At 58.8% G+C, this 26,572-nt stretch overlaps 1 protein-coding gene across 3 annotated transcripts in view; it reads left to right on the top strand.

The window, feature by feature from the left end:
• The first annotated feature begins 16,464 nt into the window (after positions 1-16,464).
• Positions 16,465-26,572, top strand: part of PRKCZ (protein kinase C zeta) — a 101,108-nt gene continuing 91,000 nt past the window's right edge. For 2 of the 3 annotated variants that reach the window (XM_036089701.2, XM_078073894.1), the window contains exons 1-4: positions 16,465-16,550; positions 19,309-19,430; positions 20,290-20,379; positions 21,967-22,017. In XM_036089701.2, the coding sequence (XP_035945594.1) occupies positions 16,480-16,550; positions 19,309-19,430; positions 20,290-20,379; positions 21,967-22,017 (334 nt within the window). In that variant the 5' untranslated portion in view covers positions 16,465-16,479. Of the gene's footprint in view, positions 16,551-16,749; positions 17,019-19,308; positions 19,431-20,289; positions 20,380-21,966; positions 22,018-26,572 lie in introns of those variants that run through there. The other variant, XM_078073895.1, reaches the window with a different exon arrangement.

Below are 26,572 nucleotides of genomic sequence, written 5' to 3'. Positions count from 1 at the left end.
AGAGTCCAGACAGCCGGCTCCCGTGGCCAAGGTCAGCCATGGGCATGCTGTGCTGTGGTCAAGGTGGCAGCCAGGCAACTGCCCAGCTGGCCCCGTGGTGCCCCTCCTGGTGGCCCCCCCCCAAGCCACCTCAAGGGGAGCATGATGGTGACTTTGCATGAATCAGACTCTGTGAATCAGGTGGCCCTGCCTTCTGCCTCCAGCCACACAACCTGCCCAGGGGTCTGCAGTGTCTCGAGGCCGTGGGGACAGGAGGCTAGAGGATGCTTACTCCCAAAGGGCTTAGCTGGCAGAGTGACCATCGAGTGTCCAGCACAGCCCTGCAGGGGAGCTGCTTCCCAGAAGACTCGGCCACGTCAAGGGTAAAGGAGGGCACCGGCCCTTCTGCGCAAACCACAGCCCAGGCTTATCACCCCTCCCCCTCCCCTCCCCTCCCCTCCCCCTCCAGCTCCTCCTCCCCTCCACTCCTCCTCCCCCTCCCTTCCAGCTCCTCCTTCCCTCCACTCCCCTCCCCTCCCCTCCCCCTCCTCCCCCTCCTCCTCCCCCTCCTCCTCCCCCTCCTCCCCCTCCCCCCTTCCCCTCCCCCTCCAGCTCCACCTCCAGCTCCACCTCTACCTTCACCTGCCGCTCCAGCTCCAGCAACTCCTCTAGCTCCAAGGCCCCTCACCTCCTAAAGACCCTTCCTGGTGCAAGGCTGCCACTTTGTCCCCTGCTCTCAAGGACTGGGCTGCAGAGCTTGGCAGTCATCCCAGTGGGCTGGGCCAAGGAGCAAGACCTTCAGGATCCAATGTGACCAGAAGCTGCAAATGGAGTGGGCCTGGGGGCCAGTGGAGAGCAGGTGGCTGATGAGCAGCCGAGCTTGGATCTGGGTCAGCTGGGGATCTGGGCCACCTCAGGACAGCAGGGGGTGTTGGGGGCAGCCAAGCCTGGCCAACTCCATAAACAAGGGCAGCGATGCCCAAGGGCAGTGGCCCCTTTCTCCCTTGCCCCCTCGGCACCTTCTTGTCTGCATGATCCCATGCAGGGTCACTGCCCCCTCCTCCCTGGAACTTGGAGAACTGCCTGGGGTCTGGTGTCCCAGCCCCAGATGGTGCACTGAAGCTACTGGGCTGCGCTCAAGGCTGCCCGCCCTCCCCAACCCTGGAGGCAGCCAGGGTCCTGTCCCAAGTCCTGTGTTGCACCGAGGAAGGCCAGGCAGGGTCAGCTCCATCCCTGGGCCTCCAGGCGATGTGCAAGTAAGTTCCAGGTTCGTGGAGCCGCTGAGCTCACCTGGGTGCAGGACCTTGCCCCACCCCATGCCCGCCTGTCCCCACTTCCCTGCAGCTTGCAGACTGCCCTCTTTCTGCTGCACATAACCCACAAGGAGCTATTTAAAGCCGGCCTTTGTGACTGCCTGGGGCACCCACGCGGCGAGGCCCACCCGGGCAGGAGCCTTCGCCTGGTTCCGCAACCAGCAATCGCTCCCTCCAGCCTGCAGCCTGCTATTTCTGCCCACATATTTACAGGGCCAGGAAAAAGGGACGGGAAGGGCTGGTGCTTTTTAAACGCTGAGTTCTATTCCGGTGGTGATGAGATGGGCAGATTGAAGGCCGGGGCGGATCAGGTTTGCAGCTGAGAGGGGCCAGCTTGGGAAGGAGATGTCAGCAGTTCCTGTGTCGGAGGCATCTGGGCCGGGTGTGTGTGTGGGGGGGCTGGGGGGGCCTGCCTCCGGATGTGCTCATTGCAGCAGGGACAGTTTTGGGGGGCTGGTGGCTTCCTGGTCTGTTGTCTCTGGCAGGGGCTGGAATGTACGTGGCCAATGCAGACTTTGAGATGCCGCCCTGAGAGCTGGGACAGCTCCTGCCCAAGTCTGGAGGGTCGGGGCAGCGCCTGCAAAGACCTTATTTCCAAATAAGGACTGGGTAGGCATGAGTCTGGGGGGACTGTTTAACCCAGTATAGAGGGTGATATCCCAGAGGCGGGAGGGGAGGAAGAGGAAAAGCTGACAGGGTGCTTCACAACCGGGGGCACTCGGGTCCCAGTCCCACTGCGGAGCCTCTGCCTCTGAATTGTCCTTTTGAGGAATGAGGGGCTGGGGCATTTGTCACCCACTACCACCCCGGGGCCACCTGCCTGCAAGCTCAGGGCAGCCCTGCGGCCCCGTGGAAAGTTCTAGAGGGGCTGCTGCTGGCGGCAGGTCAGTGCAGGGGCTGCGGCATGGGCACCACAGCGGCGGGGAGTCATCCCTGCAGTGCTCACATCCGCTCAGGACATCGCTGGTTCCTCAAGGTGGCGGCTGTCACGGTGCCACCAACAAAGACAACCCCCGTGGGCACGAGATGCCACAGTCCGTCCCCGTGGCTGCAGGTGCTCCTGAGAGTCATGCTGTCCCCCCACCGCCCCCATCTGTCCCTGCCCAGCACCTCTGCTTGCTTCGGTAGTCGCCTGCCGCAGTGACGCACAGCCTGGTCCCGAGGGCCAAGCCTCGGCCGCCTGGCCCTAGCCGGACCGCGTGTTGCTGCGGTGACCCACTCTGTGCCACGGGTGTGGAAGGCCCGAGAGGTGAATCCTGCAAAACTGAAACGCAAGCATCCCGCTCGGATTTCTGGCCCCTGCAGGATTCCCACTCACCACTGTTCCTGATGGGCACTCTGCAGTGGGGCAGGGCAGCACAATGGTCCAGCGTCACCTTCACCCAACATGTCAAACTGGCACATCTATGAACCAGGAAGGAGGTGGCTTCCCCCCTGTCGCTTGATTGTAGGGACCCCAGCCCCACATGAGTCCACAGATTTCAGCTGGGGGGAGGCGTTGAAACCAGAGGATAGCTGACCTGGGCACCTGGGCCACCTTTTCTGTAACTTTTAGATCCTCGTGCTCGCTTCGGCAGCACATATACTAAAAACTTTTAGACCCTCGAGACTCGCTTGATCCTAAGCCAAGTGATGCCTTTCCACGGTCTGCGGACAGCCACTGCACCCACTTAGCAATGCCCGTGGCGGGCAGCTCTGGGTACGTCTCTGCTCCACGTCCCGTGGCCAGGTGCTGTGGTCCTGGTTGGTGCCAGGACCCAGTCTCTTCTTGGGAGCCGCTTTTCATGGGGCAAATAGCTCTTTGGTGTGGTCTTGCTGCAGAATCCTAGGGGCCCTTCCATGACACTTTCCGACGGGGGCTTGGCGGAGACCCACCACCAGCCTCTCGAGCACACTGGACTTCCTACCAGAAGGCCCGAGAGACAGGAAGGCTGGCACCCAACCTGGCCCTGCTGGTCGCCCCAGCGAACCGAACGGGAATATGAAGGGGGCTCCACTCCCGAATTCTTTGTGTCTTTGAGGCTGGCCTTAACATCTGTGCCACCACCTGGAGGGAGGCGTCCTTCTGAGTCACTCTGTGCCGGGGGATGAGGGCGGCTTCACACGGTGGCTGGCCCTTCTCCATCACAGGGTGCCCGCCCCACAGGATAGGGAAACACGACAGGACCCTGGCAGTTGCCAAATATATCCACCCATGAGGAATGTGGGGACCCGGGAATGACCATAGGATGCATCCACAAACCCACTGAACCGACTCCGAGGGGGACATGGGCCAGGACTCCATTTACCATTGACATCCATAAGCCTTCGTGCTACCTGGGGGCCAGTTTTGACATTTTCGGTCTCTTGGTATCATTGTCAACTCAGACCCTGTATCCAAAATCCTTCAAAACTGTGGGTGTCCTTTGTCCAGAGTAGAGTTCCCCTGAACGGCGGCAGGAAAACTCTGGGGGGATCAGTATCGCGAATGCGCGTGTGGTAGCAAAGAGCCCTTCTGGGAGGAGACCCAGCCTCTCTTCCACAACAGGGGTCTGGGTTGGAGAACTGGCTCATCCGGGAAGGAGACCCAGTTTTCTATCGCGGCTTCTGCGTCCCGGCACTTGATCGTTCCTGCTCATACAAGTCAAGCAGTCCCCTAGTTAGCTGCTCATCTATCCACCCAGGGCTGCTGTGGTCCGCGAGCCGGCGCCACGGATTCCCGCAGGCGCCTGGTTTCCTTCCAGACCCTCCTCCCGTCGCCGTAACGACCCTGCCTTGGCCGTGATGATGAACGGCAGCCATTCTTCTCCTGCTGCAGCTCTCGTGGCGGCTTTCCTCCCATTAACACTGGCCATGCAGATCAGCCATCGCCGGTCGGGTACCCTTTCTTGTTGCGTTCGTGAAGGGCATGGCTTCCAGGCCCTCCTCGGGACCCAGTAGGCTGGTGGTTCCTGTGGCCCGCACCCTGCCCCCCGCCCAGCCTTGGGCGCATTCCTCATACTCGTCCAAAGATGTTTCAGTGTCTCCACCTCATGGGTACTGGCCACCATCACGTTCCAGCCTCAGAGAGGCACCCCAAGTGTGTTAGGGCTGGCTCCACTCTGCTGGGGTGTTAATGCCTAGTTATAGGTGAGTGCCCCCATACCAGTAGACTCCCCCTGCCCAGCCTTCCTTTCCACACACCCCATCCAATAGTCTTCAGACCCGCTCCGTGCTTGACCTCAGGTTTCTGCCGGTACATATCAGCCAGGAGCTGCAATCCCTCTGAGGGTGAGCTCTTCCCTCCAGTGTGGTCCTCGGCACCACTGCTCAGACCGAGCTCGGTCCCAGCTGTTGGTCTGGATGCAGGGAGGGAAGGCGGAGACAGATTCTGAAGAGGACAAGTGTAATAGGTGGAAAGGTTTGTCAAGTCCTCATCCCTGGTACCTGTGAATGTGATGCTGTTTGGAAGTAGGGTCTCTGAAGATGTAATTAAGATGTGGGTTAAGATGAGGGCATACTGGATGAGGGTGGGTCCTAAACCCAGCCACTGGTGTCCTTATATGGGAGGACACGCAGAGGGACACAGAGAAGACCGTGTGAAGACAGAGGCAGAGATGGAAGTGTCTATGAGCCAAGGAGCCCCAAGGATGGCCAGCAACACCAGAAGCTGGAGAGAGGCATGGATGACCCCTGGAGCCTCCAGAAAGACCCTGCAGCTGGCACCATGACCTGACTCCTGGCCTCCAGCCGGGGACACAGTGAAGTCCCGTGGCCGTAAGCCCTGCAGCCTGTGGTCACTTGTTACAGCAGTGACAGGGACTAATACAAGAATCATTTTGCAAGGTCTCCACCTCAGATGAGGTATTTTCTGCGACTCCAGACGAGGCAAAACTCCTCTCCACGAACAAATGGGACATGAAATGGGAGGACAAAACTCCTAGGTGAACTCGCTCGCAGTGACCCCAAACCAGGCCTCAGGCTGTACCCCTTCCCCTCAGGGCCCCGATCCGAGCACAGGGGACCGGTCAAGGCCACCCCTCATTCATCCCTGGGATCTCTCTCCCTTATGAAAGCACCTTTGGCCTAACGTTCAGCACCACCTGCCCTCTGGCTGGAGGCAGCCAGGCTTCCTTAGATGCTGGGGAGAACGTCTGGCTTTCACAGAGAGCCATGCTTGTTTCTGCACCCCACACGGCCAGAGCCCTGCAGGCTGGTTACCACCCCACGTTCCACCAGCAGGTGCCCTCGCTGTCATCGTACCAGTGAGTGAGCCAACCCCACGTCACCTGCACCTGACCGCGGAATCTGCCGCTTCGGTGCCCGTGGTCACCTGAGAAGGGGCCAGGAGGTAGCCGTGAGCCAGTGGGGAGCGATGGCAAGGAGGAGGAAGCCGTGGGCTCTGCGCTCCTGAGCGGGCTGTGTGCTGGGGGCAGCTCACACGGATGGGTGTGTGGCCTGCTCCTCCCTGGAGACCGCGGAGGGGCCACATGGAACCACCTTCCAGGGATCGATTCCCACACCCCAGCGGTCAGACGCCTGTCCGCAGGGGTATTCACTCCCCACCCTTTCAGGCTGCCCCGGGCCGAGCAGGTCAGAGAAGGTCCTGGGGCAGAACAGTGATGGGGACAAAGAGAGCTTTGGAGATAAGACACTGCTCGTGTGCTTGAGGACTGCCCACCCCGCTGTGCCGAAATGAGAGGTGAGGCCAGGGACATGGTCCGGGGCACCAGAAGCCTCTCTGACCAAGAGGCTAGGGATTTTCAGTATAAGAGATGTAGCCATTTGGGGAGGGGTGATAAATGTGCTTTTCCCTGTCTTTGGCCTTTCTGAGCACGACTTCCCCTTGGTTGAGAAGTCCTGTGATACGGTTGCTCGCAGTGTGGGCTCTCGAGCTAGACCGCTTGGTCTGTATGACCTTGGGCAAGTTACTCCCCAGCCCAGGACCTCAACATCCTCTTCTGTAGAATGGGGTAATGATGGCACAGACAGTTGTGGGAATTAACTGGTAGCGTAGGTAATAAAAAGCACTTAGAACGGTGCCTGGTGGTTCACAGCCCTCACTAAGTGCTATTATTTTTTATTGGTTGGCCCAAGGCGCCCACCTGCCTGGTTTGGCCGGTGATTAGCCTTGTTAAAGAAGAAAGGCAAAAAGAAGGCCACAGTTAGTATTTGGGTTTAGATATTCAAAATAGGATTTGCAGGGCACCTGGGTGGCTCAGTCGTTTAGCGTCTGCCTTCGGCTCAGGTCATGATCCCGGGGTCCTGGGATTGAGCCCCGTATTGGGCTCCCTGCTCAGCAGGAAGCCTGCTTCTCCCTCTCCCACTCCCCCTGCTTGTGTTCCCTCTCTCGCTGTGTCTCTGTCAGAAAATAAGTAAAATCTTTAAAACACACACACACACACACACACACACACAAAGCCAAAATAGGATTTGCAGCCAGAACATAGCCTCACAATCCTGACTGTGCCTTGGAAATTTCCTGAACTCTTTCAGCTCCCGTTGGACGCAGGAAGGGCAATTCTAGGAGACTCGCATTTTCTCCTCAGTGTGGTGTAGGGCAGGCCCCAAGGTCTGCTGTCCTGTGGGGGGGGGGGAGTAGGACTGATCCTGAGAAATGGGGAAAGCCCACGTCTCCTGGCCTTGGGGGGCTGCAGGAAGAAGGCACACAGGGGTGGAGGAGGAAGGGGGCTCCCACAGGCTTACAGGAGCTGACTGAACACCCAGCTCCAGGTTCAGTCACTTCGCACCATGGAATTTGGTAAACACTATAATTGGCGCTTTGATTTTTCAGACAGCTGGTTTACCGGAATGGCACGTGATGTGTGCTGCGCAGCAACATTCGTCAAGGGCACACCTGCTCCCGTTCTGAACTCAACACAGTTCTGAGGGGGGCGTGATGGGGTCAGACGATGGGGACAAGCCAGGCAGGTTGTCCAGCCCGCTCTCTGGAGCCTCTGGAGTGCCTGCCCTGGGTCCACTGAAGCTGGGTGGGATGACCTTTTTTTTTTTTTTTTTAAGATTTTATTTATTTATTTGAGAGAGAGAATGAGAGAGAGAGAGAGAGCACATGAGAGGGGGGAGGGTCAGAGGGAGAAGCAGACTCCCTGCTGAGCAGGGAGCCCGATGCGGGACTCCGGGATCATGACCTGAGCCGAAGGCAGTCGCTTAACCAACTGAGCCACCCAGGCGCCCGTGGGTGGGATGACCTTAGCACAGAGGCTGGGGCTCCACCTGGGCCGAGTACGACCAGGCAGAGGCTTGGAAGAGTCAGCCAGGACCGCAAGGGGAGGCCGCCCCCTCTGGGCAGGCTGCTGGGGGCCTGCCAGGTCAGGAAGCAGCATCCCAAATTCCCACTGGGAGAGTTTTCTATGAGTCTCTGTTGCCACACATCTTGTTGGCAAGATGCCAACTGCCTTTGTTTCGGACTGTCTCTTCAAGGAGGTTTGTTGAATGAACAGTTTGGAATTATCTCCCTCCCGAGAAAGGGGGTTTTTCTGTCCATTATAGAATATTTGGGTTCCCTGAGCTTGGGGTTTGATTTCTGCATGTACAGTGCCCATCTGGGCCCCCCGTGTTCTCCTGTGGGACTCGGGGACAAGCAGACTGATGCAAATTCACTGATGTTCTTGCCACTCTCCGTGCTGGGAGCAATAATTCCTTTGTCTCTGAACCAGGACTCTCATGTCTTCTGATAGCCTCTGTGAGACGGAGGGTCACAGTCCCAGAAAGCTCCTCGGCTGTGGGTGCAGACAGGATGCTCTGGTCAGAGCTGCCTGCTTTCGCCTTGCAAGCCCCAGGCCGGCCCAGCGAGGGTCCGAGGGCCCCCTCCGGCCACCGCTGTGAGTTCGCATTAGCCCCTTCCCACGGCACCCAGACACATCTTTGTGGAGGGAGGCGAGTACGTAGAGGGAGACCAGACAGAACCTAGAAGGCTGTTTGAATCAATGGTTCAGATGAGAATTTTAGTCGTTTGTTTTCCTGCTGCCGAGTGCATAGGGCTCATGAGGGAGACCAGAGAAGATGGAGGGAAACACACAGAAGCAACGTGCTCTTCCCCTCCCGATCAGGTGGCTTCTGGTGCCAAACTCCCCCTGCTGAGTCTCCACGGGAGGGGCTGAGAGCTGCCCCAGCAGAGGGGGCTCCCCTGGGGCTGGCTGGCAGCCCTCAGTCCTGCCTGGGACCTGGTGGCGTCAACTGTGCCTCTTGGGCTGGCACACGCCCAGATGAATGGAAGGACGATGACAGCGACAGAAACTGCTTGCCATTTCCTGAGAGCTGAGTCAGTCTTCTGCCTTCCCCGGTCATCCCCACCTCACAGGCGAAGAGCTTGCGGCCCAGCAAGGCAAGGAATGACTCCTGGCCACTTCCCCATGTCCTGAGTGTCTCCCAGCCCAGTGCCTCCTGCCCTCCTGAGCAGACTACCAGGTTCCACTCCAAAGGGCCTCACCCCTGCACGTACCACTCCATTTTAAAACACCTGGTGGTCCCTCCTTCCAGGCCCCTCTCAGGACGGCCCCTCCCCAGGTGGGCTCAGGTGTACAAGCATCTGGATGGGGTGGCCGTGGGCTTCACAGGCTTAGCCCGGGATGCCCTACATTTCGCTACGTGCCGAGGACACCCCCAGGCACGGCCCTGGAGCAGCTGCAGACACAGCGGCCGTCCCAGGAACGGTCAGGCACACCGGGTGGCTTCACCTGGAGGCTGGTCCCTCAGATCAACCTTGAAGACACAGCTCTCGGGGCTCCCCGGAGGTGCTGAGGAGAGGCGGTGGACAGGTGTGCCGAGGCACCGGGGTCCCTGCTGTGGACGCCTGTCAGGTGCGCTTCTCTCAAAGCCTTCCCCCAGGTGGGTATTGCAGGAATTAGATGAGGTCCTGTCCTGAGAGCAGTTTGTCAACTCCAGCTGTCCTGCCCTGGGAGGGGTCACTGGGGGCTGACAGGGGCTGTCAGGGGTCAGTGAGGGCTGCGTGTCACCTCTGGGGATGGCAGCCTGGGCCCTGCCCATAGGAGCCTGCTGACTATGGGTGACCAGGTCCCAGGGAATCTTTCCCCAGCTTGGGGATGCTGGGGCGCTTTCCAACAAGAGCGGCGCCTGCACACAGCCAGGCTGCCGGGCCATCTGCTGGTTCGCTGGGGCCACCGGCAGGGGTCCCACCTCCTTCTGTCCCGGCAGAGCCACTCCTGCCTGGCCCGAGTGAGCGTGAGCCCAAGCGTGCATGTGTCTGTGTGCAAAATTAGCTCTCAAAGGTCACATGGGGCCTGCAGTGGACTCTGCCTCCGCTCTGCAGCCAGCCGCGTCACCTCCCACCCTCGATCCCGCAACTCTCAGGACAGACGTCTGGGACGCACAGATGTCGGCATCTCCAGTTCTTTCCTTACAGCGGATTTCCAGAAGTGGAATGATGAGACCCAAGACTCTGGATGCATGTTGCTTTCTAGAAGGCGGTCCCAGCTGCGCCTCTTCCCAATCCCTTCCCAGGACGGGGTGACTGGATCCCGTGGTGGCCTGGAAGACTGACCCCAGCCTGACCTGGGGCAGTTTATACACAATGCCAGGGTCTGGGGCCCCCCAGGGGCCCCCAATCTCAATCTCTGAGTAAAAGGCAAAGAAGACTGTGGAGGGCAGGCTCAGCAAGGTGGAGGCCCCATGCCCAGCGCGTCCCCTGACACCCGCGGCTGGGCGTGGACAGGCTCCTGCCCGGGCGGACAGACAAAGGGCTCAGCCAAGCAGCTGGGGACCTGTCTCGCTCTGTCACTGTGTCTCCCTGTGATGCCTCTAGTTAACTATGGTTTTCTTGTGGCTAAAATAGCGCCCACACACAGCCCCCGTGGAGTGGCATTGCCATGGTGACCGTGGTTCTGGGTGCTGCCTTAGACGCGTGTCAGGCTTGCTCGGGGTTTTAAATATAATCCCAGGCAGCTGAGGGGATTGAAAGCGGGACAGGCTCCATTTTCCAGGAGGGGAAGTGCCTTTCCCTCCGCGGTGCCCTGGCCCCGCTTGTCCTGGGCCCCAAGGAGAGGAGCTCCATTCCGTGACACCTTCTGTGGACACATCCAGCAGGACGAGGGAGATGCCAGCGTGTCCCCATGGGCCCAGGCAATTCCGGCCCTGCACCTTGCCAGCCCTGCGACCCCGGACGAAGCACTGGGCCACCCAGACTCTCAGTGTCCTCATCCAGAGAATGGGCCTATGATACCCACATCCTGGGGATCCTCCCAGGGCAGGTGTAGACCCTGGGGCCTCACTGTGCTCGCTCGTGCGATAGGACAGTGGCCTGCAGGCGTCTCTGTGAGTTGGCCGAATGTGGGAAGCTGCTCGCACCGCAGCACCCAGACCTGAGCGGTGTCCCGCGTGGTTGTCCCCGCCCTCCCACGCCGTTCTGCCTCTGCCAGACAAGGCCTCTCCCGGCACCTGCTCCAGGCCGTGCACACAGAAACACACACGGGTCACAAATGCAACACACACACGGGGACCCCACGGGGAACGCCGCATAGACACGCGCACGTGCGCAAGCGGACCCTACGCCCCCGGGGCCCGCCAGGGATTCTGAGCGGGGACCATTTAATATAATGGACGATGAAGCTTAATATAGTGGACAGTGACTGCAGGTAGAAGACAGGCCCGGCACCCTGGGGCGGAGGGGGCGCCCCACCGCCCCACCCCCCACCCCACGCTGGACTGGGGCTGCGTCCCGGGGGGGGGGTGGAGGGGGGGCAAGAAGCCCTGAGCGCCGCCCACGTCGGCTCCCCGCCGCCAGCGGCGCCCCTCCTCCGGCCGCGTCCCTCCGGCGCCCTCTGCTGGGAACGCGCAGCGCTGCGCTGCGGCGGGAGGACAGGGGCCGGCGGCTCCCAGCACCCGCCCCCGACACCTGCGCTGCGGAGGCTCGCCCCGCTGTGATGACTGATCTGCCCAAGTGTCAGCAGTGCCCGGAGCGAGAAACCCTCCCGCTCGTCCTGCAGGAATGCCATCCCTACTCCCAGGTAGGAAATGGGGAATTTGGAGCAGAGAGGGAATAAACTGGTCACTGGCACGTAGATGTACACGGATGCCCCAGACACATCTATACAGAGACCCACAAACCCGAGAACAGACACTGCGTTAGGGTACTCACACAATACGCACAGACACACACGGAGACAGATACACGACCAGGCCCAGAAGCCCACAGAGATGAAGACTTGCCTCTCCCTCTGGGCAGGACCTTGCCCAGTGAATGGAGCTCCCAGGGCCCTGTCGCTGGCTCCCCCACCCTCCTTAATGTGGCCCTAGAGGCCCCTCAGGGTCTGTTCCAGCAGCTTCTGCAGCCTCGCCCTGACACTTCCAGACAACCCTGCTCCCTGGGGCGACAGAGCCTTTGCAGGAGCCACCCAGCCTGCCCGTCCTGCTCTCCTACTTCACGGCACACATCCCCATCCCATCACCAGACTCTCTCCCAGGGACCTGGTCTGACCCGGCTCTCTCCAACAAACTTCCATGTCTGTGTGACCAATGACGGTGGCCCGTCTCCCCACCAGTGTGCAGTTCCATGACAGAGCCGCCACGTCTGGCTGAATCCCTACTGTATCCTGGCACCCAGTAGGCCCTTGGTCAACATCCGTTGAACAAATTAACGAGCGAGTGAAGTGAATGTTGTCTCTTGAACCAGTTTTTCCAAATCCCGTGATCTATGACAAAGAAAGGAAACACCTGCTGCCCCTCCCCTCCCACAGCTGTGTGCCAAGCACACGCCCTGGGCTTCCTGAGACTCTGCTGTGGTCCTCGCTGCCTGGGGCAGTCTCACACCTGGCAGGAGGGCCAGGGCCCCCCAGTCCCCAGGCTCCCGGAGATGCCAGCCCCTGACAGCCACTTCTTTCTGGGTAGTCCCAAGCGGGCACAAATGCAGTCCGTGAGGTCTGATGAGGAAGACAGCCCCCTGGCTGGGGTTCTGCTGGAAGTTCTCATTGGGAGGGACCCGCACAGAGGCCTCTGCTTGTGTCCGAAGACTCTCACGGAGCATAAACTCCGCCTGGCTTTCACACTTCCCCTAAAGCATCTTGACGTCATTTGAAAGCATCCTCATAAAGAACATTCATGGAAGAAAATCAGAGGGTGAGCTAGGTGGGGCCCGGCCACCCTCCTCACCCACCAGCACCGCACCTGCTCTGGGGTCCCAGGTGACAAGAGAGGGACACCCTCCCTGTGGGGTTTGCTGGGAGAGGAGGGAGGCAGGACAGCAAGAGTTCCCTCCTGACACCCTTCTGTGAGGTTGAAGATTTACAGCAAGCCTCTGTGACTTTTATAATCCCTTTTAAAATGCCCACACCTTTGTGTTTTTTCCTTTTGGAAATAATAAGTGTTGTTATGAAAGCACAGGAGGTGTATACAAGGAGAGCTGGGAAACACAGGAGCTGCTGAGAGGTGGAAGGACCTGCCCTCAGCCCCAGGGCCTCTTTGGCAGGTCTGTCCTTGGGCCACCAAGTCCACCTCGCTGCCCCGCCCTCCCTGGCCCCCTTACTTGGCAGATTGGAGAGGCAGGAGCCCAGTGCCCCTCAGCACAGGGCCTGTGTCCGCAATTCTGAGTGGTGTCTGCCCACTCATTCCCTCTCTCATTCTTTCCACAATGTGCCAGATGCCCGGATACCGTGGGGACACAGCAGTGGCCTATGCTGACTGGGTCCCAACCCCTGTCGCATGTGGAGCGGGGAGTGGTTGTTGCCAGGGCGCAGGGCCCGCAGTACCACCCGCCTGCTGGTCAGGACCACGCCCTCTGTCCTTGAGGCCTTAACGGTTGGGGGGGTACTCAGCACAGGTGGCCGTCCCACCCTCTGGACTGTCCACAGGCCTGGTGGGCAGGGGGGACCCGTTGTTTGGCAGAGCTGTTTTTTTGGGGGGGAGGATGCAAAAGCCAAAGCCCTCCACGCTCAGGGGCAGTCCCGGGAGGCCTCAGGTGTTTTCTGGGTGCCGCAGATGACCCATGTGCCCTCACCCCAGCCTGGGACAGGATGTGTACGAGACTCAGGGTGGAACCTTCCCCTGGCCCTCCTCCCCTCCCCCAACCCTCATGGAGAACAGAGGTCCCCCCCTCCAAACCCCCCCCACACATACCTGGCCCTCAAGCTCTGCGGCTTCAGGCTCTCTTCCCCACTTCCCTCCCTGGGATTGGGGGCGCTGCAGTACCAGACGCCGCCCGTACCAGCTTCCAGGACAGAGGCTCCCCATGTCAGCTCAGATCTGCAGGTGAGGTCAGCCCCCACAAGGGTACCAGGACCCTCGAGGCTCCCACCCTAGCAAGGGCTTCCCTGGTTGGAAAGGGCTCTGCGGCCAGACTTGGGCTGTTGTGTCTGGTGGGGCATGTCAGAGAAGTGGTAATGCAGTGGGATGGACATCCTCAGGCCCATCCTGCCTGCAGTGGGCAGTGGGCATCAAGAACTGGACTCACTGCTTCCTTCCCTGCCTTTGAGGCAGGAAATCAGAACACTGGGGAGATGCTGTGGGGTGTCAGAGGACCCCCTTCCATACGGAGATGGCCTGTACCCTGCAACCTTGCTCTTCTCCCCCCGTTAGGACTGCCCGAGGCCATGGGCCAGGCTGGGCTCTGGACGGCCAAGGGGACAAGGCCACAGTGCTGGCCATGGGTTGGTTGAGGGGCCTGACACAGGGACAGGTGCATCCCACACACTTGCCTCCTTGGTGCTGCTCATACGGCAGATTCCTGCTCATCCCCACGGCCACCATGCTGCTCCCCTGGCCTGGCAAACCCTTGTGCCCCATCCCCTTCGTGCCCAACTGACAGCCACAGAGCTCTATGTGCCATGCTGGGGCTATGGGGGAATCACTCACGGGCAGTGGGGGCACAGAGTAACACGGGCATCGGGGATATTAAGTGGAGACTCAAAGGAAGTGTGGGTCTGGGCAAAGGTGCTTCTAGGAGAGGCATGCCAGCATGTGCAAAGGCCCTGAGGCAAGGGGAAGCAAAGTGGCCAGGTATCTGGAGGGGAGTGAGACAGGATGAGGATGGTGGGAGATGAAGGCAGAAAGGAATGGGGCCCCAGATCCTGTAGGGCCTATGGGCTTTTCCTGGGTACAGTGGGAATCACTGGGGGTTTTGAACACCAGATCGATGGACATGGACTGACTTATGCTTTTAAGGAAATTGGAGGCTGCTGCAAAAATCCCCACACAGAGGATGTGGCTTGGACCAGTGGTAGCAACGGAGACGGTGGGATGCAGTGGGAATCTGGAAGTATGCTGAAGGTGGGGCTGCCAGGATTTGCAGATGGAGGCGTGTGGGGTATAAGAGGGAAAGGAGGTTTTAGAGCTGAGCGAGGTCTGCTAGGATGAGATGTGTGTGGTGGGGGGTCAGGCTCAGCAGGAGTTCAGGGGAGCGATTTAGCTCAGATTGGTGTTTGGAGCCCTTAAGTAGAAATGAGATGCTGGGGGGGGGGGGGCGGAGCGCATTTAAGAGTGAGACCAGGAGGAAGCAGCAGAGGGAGATGCAGGGGAGAGCAGGGGGAAAAGGCAGAGAGCAGCACCCTAGGGTAAGAGCTTCTAGGAGGGGCCAGACCACTGCCAAGGGTCAATCAAGAAAAAGTCCGAGAACTGACCGTTGTATTCAAAACACAGGGGTTGGTGATGACAGTGCAGATGTGTGTGTGGGGAGAGATGGTGCTCAAGAGAAACTAGCAGGAGACAGAGTGGGGATGAGGGCTGCAGACTCCTGGCACTTTTGTTGTAAAGAGGAGCAGGGAAATGGACAGGTGTGAGGTGCAAAGCCTTTTGCTGTGTTTTACCAAGGGACAAATGATAGCATCTTAAGTAGGTGAGAGGCAGGCTTTCAACAGGTTTCTCTGGGTCCATCTCTAGGGAGAATACGAGTTCCATGACCATGACCGTCCACTTGGTTCTCCAGGCTCACCCCAGGGCCTGGTTCCCAGGAGGCGCCAGGAAGCGTCTGGGGAATGAGAGTGTGAGGGGTACGGGAAGCCCTTCAAATTGTCCAGGTGAGGCGTGAAGGCTTGGCCAGGCCTGGAGTCCTGGGTCAGAGGTTGCCAGCTGGGTGGTGTGGGGAAGGGGAGGACGAGGGGAATGCAGACCTGAGTCTGGGGTGCCTACCTGGTGCCCAGGTGAGGTCCTACAAACGCAGATTAGGGCTCTGTGGATGCAACTAGGATGCGGCCCCTGAGGGCCGTGGAGAATGTTCAGACGCGGCTCTCCAGATCAAGGGCCACAGAGTTATTAAGACCCACGGAGGTTGGGAATTCAGAAATGAAGGTCACGGGCGACGTGGACAAATGCAGTGTCCTTGTCCGGGCCGAGGAATGAACTAGAACAGAGGGAACCGCCAGCTAGGGTAGACAAGACTTCCGTGCAATAGGATCTTGGATTCCGCAAGGAAAGGAGGGCAGCTGGGGCCGGGGGAACCAGCTGAGCCGGATTGTCTCGGTGACGTTGGCTGGGTTCTCTGCTCCCGCCCCTCAAGTCACCGGCGACCCTTTCCCACTGTCCCCTAGACCAGCGGCTCTCGGACTCGCGCTCACCTCCGAATTACCCAGGGTTTGTTCGCACAGACTGCTGGAGTTTCGATTCCGTGAGTCTGGGCTGGGGCACCCGAGACAGCTTGCATTTTCAACAGGTTCCCGGGGCGCTGCAGCGCGTGGACCCCACCTGGGAAGCGCGGTCCGGGAGCCCACTTCACCGAGGGGCCACTTCTCCGGGCCGACCGGGCACCGCCTCCGGTTGCCGGGCAGAGCGGGGCCGCGCGCGCCTCCATTGGCCACAGGTGGGCCGCGCCCCGCCCGACAGGTAGTCCGCCCCGCGCGGAGCCATTGGGTCCCCGCCGCGGGGACCCCCGGGGATTGGCCCAGGTAGCGGCCCCGCCTCGCCCTCATTGGCCGCAGGTGCCACCGCCCCCGCCCCGGGACCGCCCGTCCCGCCGATTGGCCGCCCGCTGGGCCTCGGGTCGGCCATGTTCGGACCACCCCCCCGCACCCCCCCCCGCCGCCGAGCCTGACGACGGGATTCCGTGCGCGCCCCTCGCGCGTCCCCGCTGGCCGTGCCCCCGTCCCGCCCAGCCCGCCACCCAAGTTCCGCGGAGTTGGCCGGACCCACGCCCGTGGGTCCCCGCGCCGCGCGCGCCCTTCCGCGTTCCGCCGCCGGCCCCACCTGGGGCCCCGGCCGGCCGCTGGGTCCCTGCGCCATGGCCCGAGCGCCCGGGGCGCGGCGCTGACGGCGGCCGGCGGAGCTCGCCATGCCCAGCAGGACCGGCCCCAAGATGGACGGGAGCGGCTGCCGCGTCCGCCTGAAGGCGCACTACAGCGGGTGAGCGCGTTGCGCCCGACGGCGGGGCAGGCGGGCCGCGGGCAGAGCCGGGCGCGGGGAGACGGCCCGGTCCGCGCCTGCCGTCGGGGACCGTGTCGCCGCTACTGCGGCGCGGGAGGGGGGGGCAGCGAGGCCCCTGCGGGCCCAGGGGCGCCCCGGGGGGTCCTGACGCGCCATCGCCGTAGAGGCGGCCCGGGACGCGGCGGGTGCTCCAGGCGCCCTGGAACGTCACTCGCGGGCAAGCTCGCGGGGAAGGTGGGGTCTCCGGGTCCTCTGGCGCCGAGGCTCGGAGCGCTGCGGGTGCCGGCGGCCGCGCCGGTTCCTCCCCGTCGGACCCGCCTGGAGGACGAGGTTTCCCGCGGCCCGGACCCGCCCGGAGGACGTTGCGGCTGGGGAGGCGGCCGTCGCCGCGCGCGCTCCACAGCCCTGGGAGCCGCACAGTTGGCTGGACGTTAAGGCCACAAACCTGTAAGGACTAAAGCTTTTGCCAAATGAAAACTGCGGGCAGAGTTTTAAAAAATCAGGTTTCCTAAACTTTTCCCAATTTACCCGGCCAGAGGTCTCCGTTTAAGAAAAGTTTAACGACTCAGGGGAAGGTTGGGTGCAATGAGCAGCCCGCGGTTGCGCGAATTGGGGCGGGGTGGGGGTCCCTGGAAGTCTCCAGGCGCGGTTCTGTTGGGACCGGATCTTTCGGATTGTGATCAGCTCGCGTCCGCGCGCGGCGCCCTGGGCTCGACCTGCTCGCTGTAAAATGGGGCGAGCGGGCACCTCACAGGGGTCAGAGGCCGGGAGCGCCTGGCCCCACCCGGGGAGCACGCCGCACTTGGCTGCCGCGGGGCAGCCCTGCTGGTGGTGGGGCGGCGCCCCGAGGCGGGGATCCTGCCTCCGCCCCGAGCAGGGCGCTCGAGGGAGAGCTCACCACCTCTGCTGCTGCTTCTTTACGCCGGTGGTCTCGCCAGAGGTGAATCTCCGGTGCATCCTCCAGGCTGAGGAGGGGCTTGGGGTTCTTGATTTCGCGAGGGCACCTTGTTTGGGGTCTCAGGTCGGAACTCTCTTGTCCCTTCTGCCATCCCCACCTGGGTCACCTGGGAGCAGGATATGTGTGGGAGAGTTGGTGACAGGGCTCTGGGGAGGAATGATTTCTGGGGGAAGGATGGCCAGCCCACCAGAAGAGGTCTTCTGGCCTGGAAGGGTGGTTTGCCTATTAAAACTGGTTCTCAGACTCATCCGAGGGCCAGAACATCTTGGCTTGCTGGTTGGTGACTATGTGGTAGGCCTGTCCCCGTATCAGAGACAGTCCTCTTCCATCCAGGAATCGTGAGATTGAGCAATAAGCCACTTTGTGAAAAAATCCGAGTTGATCCTCAGTGAGAGGAAGTCCACACCCCAGCAGCCCAGGGTGGGTGGGAACTGGACCCCCCAGCCTGCCCCCAGGCTGGGTCCAAGTAGGCACCTTCAGGCACTGAGGGAGGGATGGAGGCAGGCAAGGTGGGTCTTGGACAAAGTTGACTGGAGCCCTTGGGAGTTCTGGACTGAACCACCGCTGCCCCCACCCCTGCCCCTGACTTTGGCCTCTGGAGAGCGCTTTGGTTACCGCCAGTAATGTGACCTGTTGCGTCTAGTTTCCCCGGGCTGATGAGGTCCACACTCACGCTGTTCCTCCCATTCCCTACCTCCTCTCCTCCCTCTCCCTCCACCCCCTTCCCCCTTCCTTTCACTCTCCTCCTCTCCCCACCCTTCCCCTCCCTCTTCCCCTCTTCCTCTTCCTCCTCCCACACTCTTCCTTTGTCCCTCTGTGGCACACCCCCACCCCCCACCCCCTCCTCTTTTCTGCCCCAGGCTGCACTGAGGTTCCTGCCCTACCCCAGCTCCTCACTCCCTCCCAATGCCTCTGCCCAGATCCCTCTCCCAGGGGACTTGAAACCTCGCCCCTCTGAGGCGGGAGGCGTAGGCCTCAGTGCAGTAAACCACCCACCGAGATCAGCACTCCTGTATCCGAACCTCGAGGGTCCAAGTGGAGTTCTGTCTCCAGATGGGACAGTTGATGCCCTCTCGCTGCTGGGGGGTGGTTTTGGGGCAGCAGGGCCGCAGCTGAAGGTCAGACCCTTTAAAGACGCCATTCTGAAAAATAGGGGGCCCCCAGCTTGGCCTTTGGAGGATGTGCCGACACCAGGGTCTAGCAGGGTCTGAGCGGGGTCCAGCAGCACCTGTGTTTTGAGGGGATTTCTGGGTGATGCACACTGGAGTTGGAGACCCTGCTTTGCCAGGTTGAGTCTCAGATGCCCACTTTTCTGAGCTCACAGGCACAACCACGTGGGGTCTTCCCTCTTTCCAGCTCAAGCCTGGGCTACTGTTCATACCCTCAGCTTTGGGGGAAGGTCTGATGAAGCCGGTGAGCTTAAGCTGAGCGCACTGTGTCCAGCCCCCCTGCACCCCTCCTATGTGACCTTCTGAATTTGAACCTGGTGTCTGAGCAAGTGTTCGCCCGGCTTCCACTGTCCGTGCTTTCTGATACCCCCGCCTCATTCTTTACCCCCGCCCCCATTTAGGCACATCCAGGCGCAGGTTAGATCTTTCTGTGCAAGGGCATTCATGGTAGTAATTAAAAAACAAGACTGTGGTCAGTGGTTCAATGCTGGGGGAGGGCTGTGATATTTTGTTTGGGAAAATTTTCATCTGTGTAATCAATAACTCAATCAGTATTTAATTTTATTTAAATATGGTCTTTGGTGAAACATGTCCATCCTCTTTGCCCCAGGGACATCCTGATCACCAGCCTAGATGCAGCCATGACCTTCGATGAGCTCTGTGAGGAAGTGAGAGAGATGTGCAGTCTCCATCAGGGGCACCCGCTCACCCTCAAGTGGGTGGACAATGAAGGTAGAGCCCTTGGTCTTATGTTTGTCAGACTATAAATCTCTAAATCTTCAGTGTGTATGAAATTAGATCAGCCCCTCCCTGGGGAGATTGGAATTATGGAATTCCATAGTTATGGAACTATGGAATTAAGCTAGTTAACAGCCATCTTCCCCGGTAGGGATGCTGGGAATCACTTCCTGGAGAGGTTGGTTGAAAAGGAAGCTGGGTTGGGGGTGTGGGGAAGGGCAGACTGGGAGGGGGCTGCAGGGGTCTCCCTGTCCCCCCTGGGGCCAACCCTTGCCCTCCTTCTCTGCTGTTCCTCTCTCCTGTTCTGGGCTTTCCAGTGGGTGATTTGGAAGGATAAGCTCTTTCTTACTTTCCTCTTCTCAGCGAGAGCTGGAGGGTAAGTAGCTAGGGCCCCATCCTGTCCTTCCCCCTCCTGTTCCCTCCCCCTCTCAGTCAGACACACATCTGAGAGAGCTGGGGGGTGGGTGTGCAGTCCAGCTGCCAGCCCAGGACACAGGGGAGCGGCAGAGTCGGCCCCCAGGGGCGTTGGTTCTGTGCGTTTCTATGTTCCCATCCAGGTTGGGGGCAGGGAGCCTTTCTTTTCATCTAGGACTGACCTAAGAAGAATGTCCTTAATCTTGTGCAGGCCAGGAAAGTTAGCACGGTGTAGCTCTGTTGGTGGACTTCTCGGGGCTCATTCTGGGGATCTGCCGGTTCTGATGGGGGCCCCTGGTCCCACTAGCCGTTCTTGGGTCTCCCCACTCTGCAGTGGGCGGCTGGTCAAGAGCAGCCAGACTCTGCCCTTCCCAACCTGAGTTGCACCCCTTTGCCTCAGGCCTGTGGTGGCCTCAGTGATGTCTTTTGCCCCGCCTAGGTGACCCCTGCACCGTGTCCTCCCAGATGGAGCTGGAGGAGGCCTTCCGCCTGGCCTGTCAGCGCAGGGACGAAGGGCTCATCATTCACGGTCAGTGGCAGCTGGAGGGGTGGGGTGGCCCCACTGTGGTTGGGGGAGATGGGAACCCAGCATGGTTTCCAGACAGCCTAGGGGACTAGAAAACACATGGAGGATTGTGGTTTAAAATCTTGGGATGCCGGAGAATTTAAGGATGTTGAATATAGTGCAATTTGGGTTTGTTTCTTCTCTTACATCTTATTAACCCAAATAAAAATTGCTGTAGCTCGTAAAGAGTCAGAAAAGCTCCTTCTCACTGGACACAGGGGCCTGGGTTCTGGTTGCTGGTCCTCATTGTCCCCGTTCCCTGGAGGCCGGCATCACTGGGTGCATCAGAAGCCTGGGCTCTCTTACCGGCCTCTGCTTTTTCAGAAGCTGAAAGGATTCCGGCCCAGAGCGTATGAGGGCAGGTGGAGGAGGAGACAGTCCATAGTACACACAGGGTGGGCGAGACCCTCCCTGTGCCTGTCTCCTGGCTCACCGCTGTCCTCAGAGAAGCTCGGAGCTGCGTTATAGATTGAGTCGTGGCAAATACGAATTATTGTGATTTCAGTATAGTCTAAATTGGGGGTTTCAGGCTGCCCTCCAGCACTCTCGGGGTTCTCTAGAGTGTCTCAGCATGGTTCCGCCCAGCCATGTCTGCATTCACTCCTGTGTAGCCTAGACTCTTGGCCGGGCTGGTGGGCAGGGACAGCGAGCCCAAGCCCAACACTGCTGGAACCGGAGCTTCCTACCTGCGGTGTTCTCTGGGACCATCATTCTCCCTGGTGTGGGGCTAGGAGTTGGTCGCAGGATCCAACTTCTGCAGCTCTGTATGTAAATGGGGTTTGCACTGAGAGCCCCCGCCCGGCCCACGTTCTTGATTGTGGTGCTGAGCCTCTCACCACTGACAGTGGGCTGCTCTCAAAAGCCAGTGTTATTTTCTAGATAAGGAAGTGGTTGCTTCAGCTAAGTTTTAATACTTTTTAAGCTTTTGTTTTAATAAGCTATGAGGGAAGCCCAGGGTATATTTTAAGATACTTAATTTTGAACTCCACCTTGAGTGCGAAATGGAATCTAATGTGCTTTCAAAAGTCCATTTCGAAGTAGTGCAGCTCCTAACTTTCCATATTAATTTACCGCTGCGAGTCAGGAGGCTTCCTTGGGCAGCTCTGGTCTGGGGCCCCACACTGCTTTTCCCCTGGAATTTTTCAGTGCATTTTGAAGTCCTTTATTTATTTCTTTATTTTTTAAGATTTTATGTATTTATTTGACAGAGAGAGAGGCACAGCGAGAGAGGAACACAAGCAGGGGGAGTGGGAGAGGGAGAAGCAGGCTCCCCGCTGAGCAGGGAGCCCGATGCGGGCTTGATCCCAGGGCCCTGGGATCATGACCTGAGCCGAAGGCAGACGCCCAATGACTGAGCCACCCAGGCGCCCCTTGAAGTCCTTGAAAAGGTGGTTTGGGCTTCCACGGTTTTGCCACAGTGAGAGTCTCCTCAGAGCAGGTTGGTCAGCAGCGTGGGCTTTGTGTGAAAGTCCGTCTGGTCAGCCTGACTCGCGCTGGACCTTCCGCAAGAGGCACTGAGTGACAGACTGCTCTTTCTCTCCCTCTGCCCAGTGTTCCCCAGCATCCCCGAGCAGCCAGGCATGCCTTGTCCGGGAGAAGACAGTGAGTACTCCCATTTTCCTGTGAGTCGTGTTGCACGTTGCGGCTTGAATTTCTCGATCCGTTATGTCAGGATGGTGCAGATGGGTGCCTTTTGTGGCCCACGGCTGAGGAACATTTATCCTCACGAAGTGACCGAAGGCAGAGTGAGCGGTTGATGTGCCCTGATGTGGGGTTTTCACGGTGCACCTGCCTTTGCCTGTGCGTTCTGGCCGACAAGTGCTGCCGTCAGGACACTGGCTTGGTCTGTTGGTGCCATAAGGAAAAGTGCAGGAAGTGCCCTGATCTCCCCGAGGAGGGAGGGACCCGGGCTGGGACAGCTGGATGCTGCTCCCAGGCATCTGCCCCAGCCACCCCCAGACCCCGTCATTTACCCTCTCCCCAGCCCATACCGGCCCCCAGGGATGTGGTGGGAGCATCCTTTTCATCTCCATGTGGGTCTGTTGATACGGGAGGAAGTCCCAGGAGCAGTGGGTCCAGAACAGAGCTTCTGACCTTGTCCCGGGGACCATCGGACCCCAAGCAGGTCAGAGCGGTTTTGCCCACTCTGTTCTTGAGGGCAGAGCACCTGTCTGGGGCGTAAATTGCTCACCAACCACCCAGATCCTCCTCTGGCCTGGTGCTGTGCCGTCCCTGTCCCTGTCACGTGAGCAAGGACCTCGGGACCACAGGTGGCTGTTGTTTGGCCTGGGGGACCTGGCTCAGCCCGGAGCAGATTCGGGCAGAGGCTGTGCGGAGCTCTTGTTGCTCCCTGGGCCCCGGGGGAGATGGTAAGTGCGCAGTCGCGTGCGTCAGTCTTGGGTTTAGGAAAGCAGTGGGGCTGAAGATAGATTTGGGGGCCCTTAGCATAGAGGAAAGAGTGGCTGGGATTGGGGTCTGGCCTTGGGGTTCCCAAAGAGAACAGGGGACCCCAAAGGAGCATCCAGCAAGGCCGTGGGGCCACACGGACCATGGAATCCTGGCCACAGTGGAGCGCTGGTCTGGTGAGGCCAGAACGGCCCGGGCCTGGCTGGATCTGCGGCCACGGCCAGCCGATGCGGCGGGTGGACACGAGGGGCGGTTTCGGGGAGAGTGTAAGGAGGCACAGGGACACATTCCTTCCTTAGTCCTGCTTGTGCCTCTGCAGGGGGCGGTGCACAGGCTAGGTGGGGGGCCGCGGGAGCCCCGGACGTCCCAGCTGGGAGGCAGATGACAGGCCAGATAAACAGGCAAATGCTCCCTGTCGGACAGTGATCAGTGTAGCCGGGGGCAGGGGAGGGGGTGAGGGGGTGGGAATGGTGGGGCCTGGGAGGGGGCTGCAGCTTGAGAGTTGGAGGCTGGGAGGCTGCACTGAGAAGGTGTCCCGTGGGAAAGAACGTTCCAGCAGTGGCCCCTCCGGGGAAGTGGAGGCCAGCCGGGCCCACCTGGGCCAGGGCAGTGGACACTGGTGTGCTTGTATGGCTTTGCCGAGCGAGGGACTTGGGAGCTGCGGGGATGTGGGTCCAGAGAGGTTTGTGAGATAGGACACGCAGCGGGCGCCAGGAGGGCCCGGTGGGCCATGAGGGGCAGACGTGGTGATGCAGAACGGCCTGCAGGGGCCCCTGGCAGCCACGGAGGAGCCTTCGAGGGGAGCCAGCCTGGACTCCCCACCATGGCTAGCCGCAGTGTGGGAGGGGGGTGCGGGGTCCCTGCCGCAGGTGGAGGTGGGAGTGGCCAGGCAGCCATTGTGTCACTGGGGGGAATGTAGAGTATGTGAACTTCAAGAAAGCACCATCCTGGGCCCGCCAGCCGGTCCTCGAGATGCTTACCAGGGGCGGCTCTCAGGCTTTGATGACCACTTGAGCTTTGTTGATCATTCCACCAGCCCTGGGAGGCGGCCGAGTCCCAGGGAGGGGCTGAGGGCGTTTGACCGGCGTCTGTCCCTGCCCCTGGATCCCTGCTCCACACGTTGACACCCGTGAATGGCCTTGCCGGCCAGGGCCTGCCTCATGAGGGGGGTCCTGGACTCCTGGGCTCTTTGAGCGTAGGTGTTCTCCTCAGTACTTGACTCTTTTGGCTTGATTTTAACGCTCATCTTGGATGATCAGGACAAGTCTGTTCTGGTCACTGATGGCCACTGTGGACAGGGTGTGCTGTGTGGGTGTGGTGTCTCTGTGGGCATTCATGTTCAGCTTTCTCGGCCTCGAGCAGCAGGCCTGATGCCAGGGGAGCGAGAAGGGTCAGCCAGTGCCCCGTGAATGGCGCCCTTGAGCTGTCAGGACCCGTGAAGAGGGCTGGATAGACCCGGTCGGCGGACCGTGGCCAGAGATGGACAGGCAGCAGAAAGGGAAATGCGGTCCCATGGTGGCACCTGGGCACATCCAGTGGGCCACCTTGCACCATCTGGGCCTGCGTCCGCTTTCAGCTAACCACCTTCCAGCACCTTCTATTCAGGTTGTGAATCTGGATTTAATCGGTTCTATAGAACGATTGTGTAAAGTGGGGCACCTGGGTAGCTCAGTCGGTTGAGCGTCCGACTCTGGATTTCGGCTTAGATCATGATTTCGGGGTCTTGGGATCAAGCCCCGAGCAGGCTGTGTGCTCAGTGAAGTGTCTGCTTGAGGATTCTCCCTCTGCCCCCCATGTGCATGTGCGTGCGTGCACACGCTCGCACGCACACCCTCTCTCCCTCCCTCTCTCTGGAATAAATAAGTCTTTAAAAAAATTGTGTAAGGTACAGGTAACATAAACTGTACTATTTTAACCGCTGTAAAGTGAATGATTCTGTGGCATTTAGTACACTCCCTGCCGTTCAGCCACCACCTCTACCTACTTCTGGAACCTGTCCGGAAGGAAGACCTCACGCCCATCAGCAGCCGCTCCCCATTCATCCTCCACCCAGCCCCCAACAGTCTCTGAGGATTTACCTGGTTTGGACTTCCTGTAATGGAATCATACGGCCTGTGGTATTTTGTAAGTGGGTTATTTTACTTAGCATGATGTTTTCGAAGTTCACGCCTGTACTAGCATGTGTCACAATGACATTCCTCTCTTTTCCCAATTTTTTACTGTGGTAGATTACATATAACATAAAACTTACCATCTTGACCATTTTTAAGTGTACGGTTCGTTGATATGAATTACATTCGCATTGTTGTGCAAACATCACTACCATCCACCTCCAGAACTTTTCTCATCTTATAAAATTGCAGCTCTGTCCCCATTAAACCCTAACCCCCAGCCCCTGGCTCCCACCTTCTGTTCCGTGATTTTGAGTACATTTGGTTTATCCATTCGTCCATAGATGGACACTTGGGTTGCTTCCCTGCTTTAGCTCTTGGGAGTCATGCTGCCGTGAACGTGCGTGTGCAGATACCTCTTCGAGACCCTGCTTTCAACTTTTGGGGGGTATATACTCACAAGCAGAACTGCTGTATCGTATGGTAATTCTATGTTTAACTTTTTGAGGAACCTCCACGCTGTCTCCCATAGTGGCTGCACCAGTTTGCATTCCTACCAGCAGTGCATGGGGTCCCGATTTCCCCACATCCTCGTCTACACTTATAGTTGTCCTGCCATCCCCGTGGGTGTGAGGTGGTCTCTCATTGTAATGCTGATTTGCATCTCCCTGATGGTGAGTGATGTTGAGCATCTTTTCTTGTGCTTATTGGCTCTCTCTATGTCTTGGAGAAATGTCTGTTCAAGTCCTTTGCCCATTTTTGAGTTGGGTTGTTAATTTTTTTGTTGCTGGGTTTTGGGAGTTCTTTTTCTATTCTGGGTTTTAATCCCTTATCAGCTATATGATTTGCAAATATTTTCTCCCATCCTGTGGGTTGCTGTTTAACTCTGTGGATCGTGTCTCTTGATGCACAGAATTTTTAAATTGTCATGAAGTCCAGTTTGTGTGTTTTTGCTTTTGGTGCCTGTGGTGGCCCATCCAGGAAATCATTGTCAAATACAATGTGGTCAAGTTTTATCCTGTATTTTCTTCTAAGGGTTTTATAATTTTAGGCCTTACATTTAGGTTTTTGATGCATTTTGGGTTAATTTTTTTTATATGGTGTGAGGTAGGGGTCCAACTTCATTCCTTTGCGTGTGTTTATCTGGTTTTCCCAGCACTGTTTGTTGAAAAGACCAACCTTTCCCCATTGAATGATCTTAGCGCCCTTGTCAAGAATCATCGGACACCATGGGAGGTTTCTGGGCTCTCTATTCTCTTGGGCTTCATATGTCTGTTTTTATGCCAACATCACATTTTTTTGGTTACTGTAGTAAGTTTTGAAATCAGGGAGTGTGAAGCCTCCAGCTTTGTTCTTTTCAAGATGATTTGGCTATTCTGGGTCCCTTGAGATGGTTTTTAGGATGGGTGTTTCTATTTCTGCAAAACTGTCTTTGGGATTTTGATAGGGATTGCTTGGAATTTGTAGGTTGGTTTGGGTGGTATTAACACGATGACAGCATTAAGCCTTCTAACCCATACACATGGGATGTCTTACTTTTGTCACATTTAATTTCTTTCAGTACTGTTTTGTAGTTTTCAGTGTACAAGTCTCTCACCTCCTTGGTAGGCTTATTCTTAAGTATTTTATTCTTTTTTTTT

This window comes from Halichoerus grypus, chromosome 5 (assembly GCF_964656455.1).
Source record: "Halichoerus grypus chromosome 5, mHalGry1.hap1.1, whole genome shotgun sequence".
Lineage (NCBI taxonomy): Eukaryota > Metazoa > Chordata > Mammalia > Carnivora > Phocidae > Halichoerus > Halichoerus grypus.
Note: the sequence above shows the minus strand (reverse complement) of the source record. Positions and strands in the feature narration are given on the sequence as shown.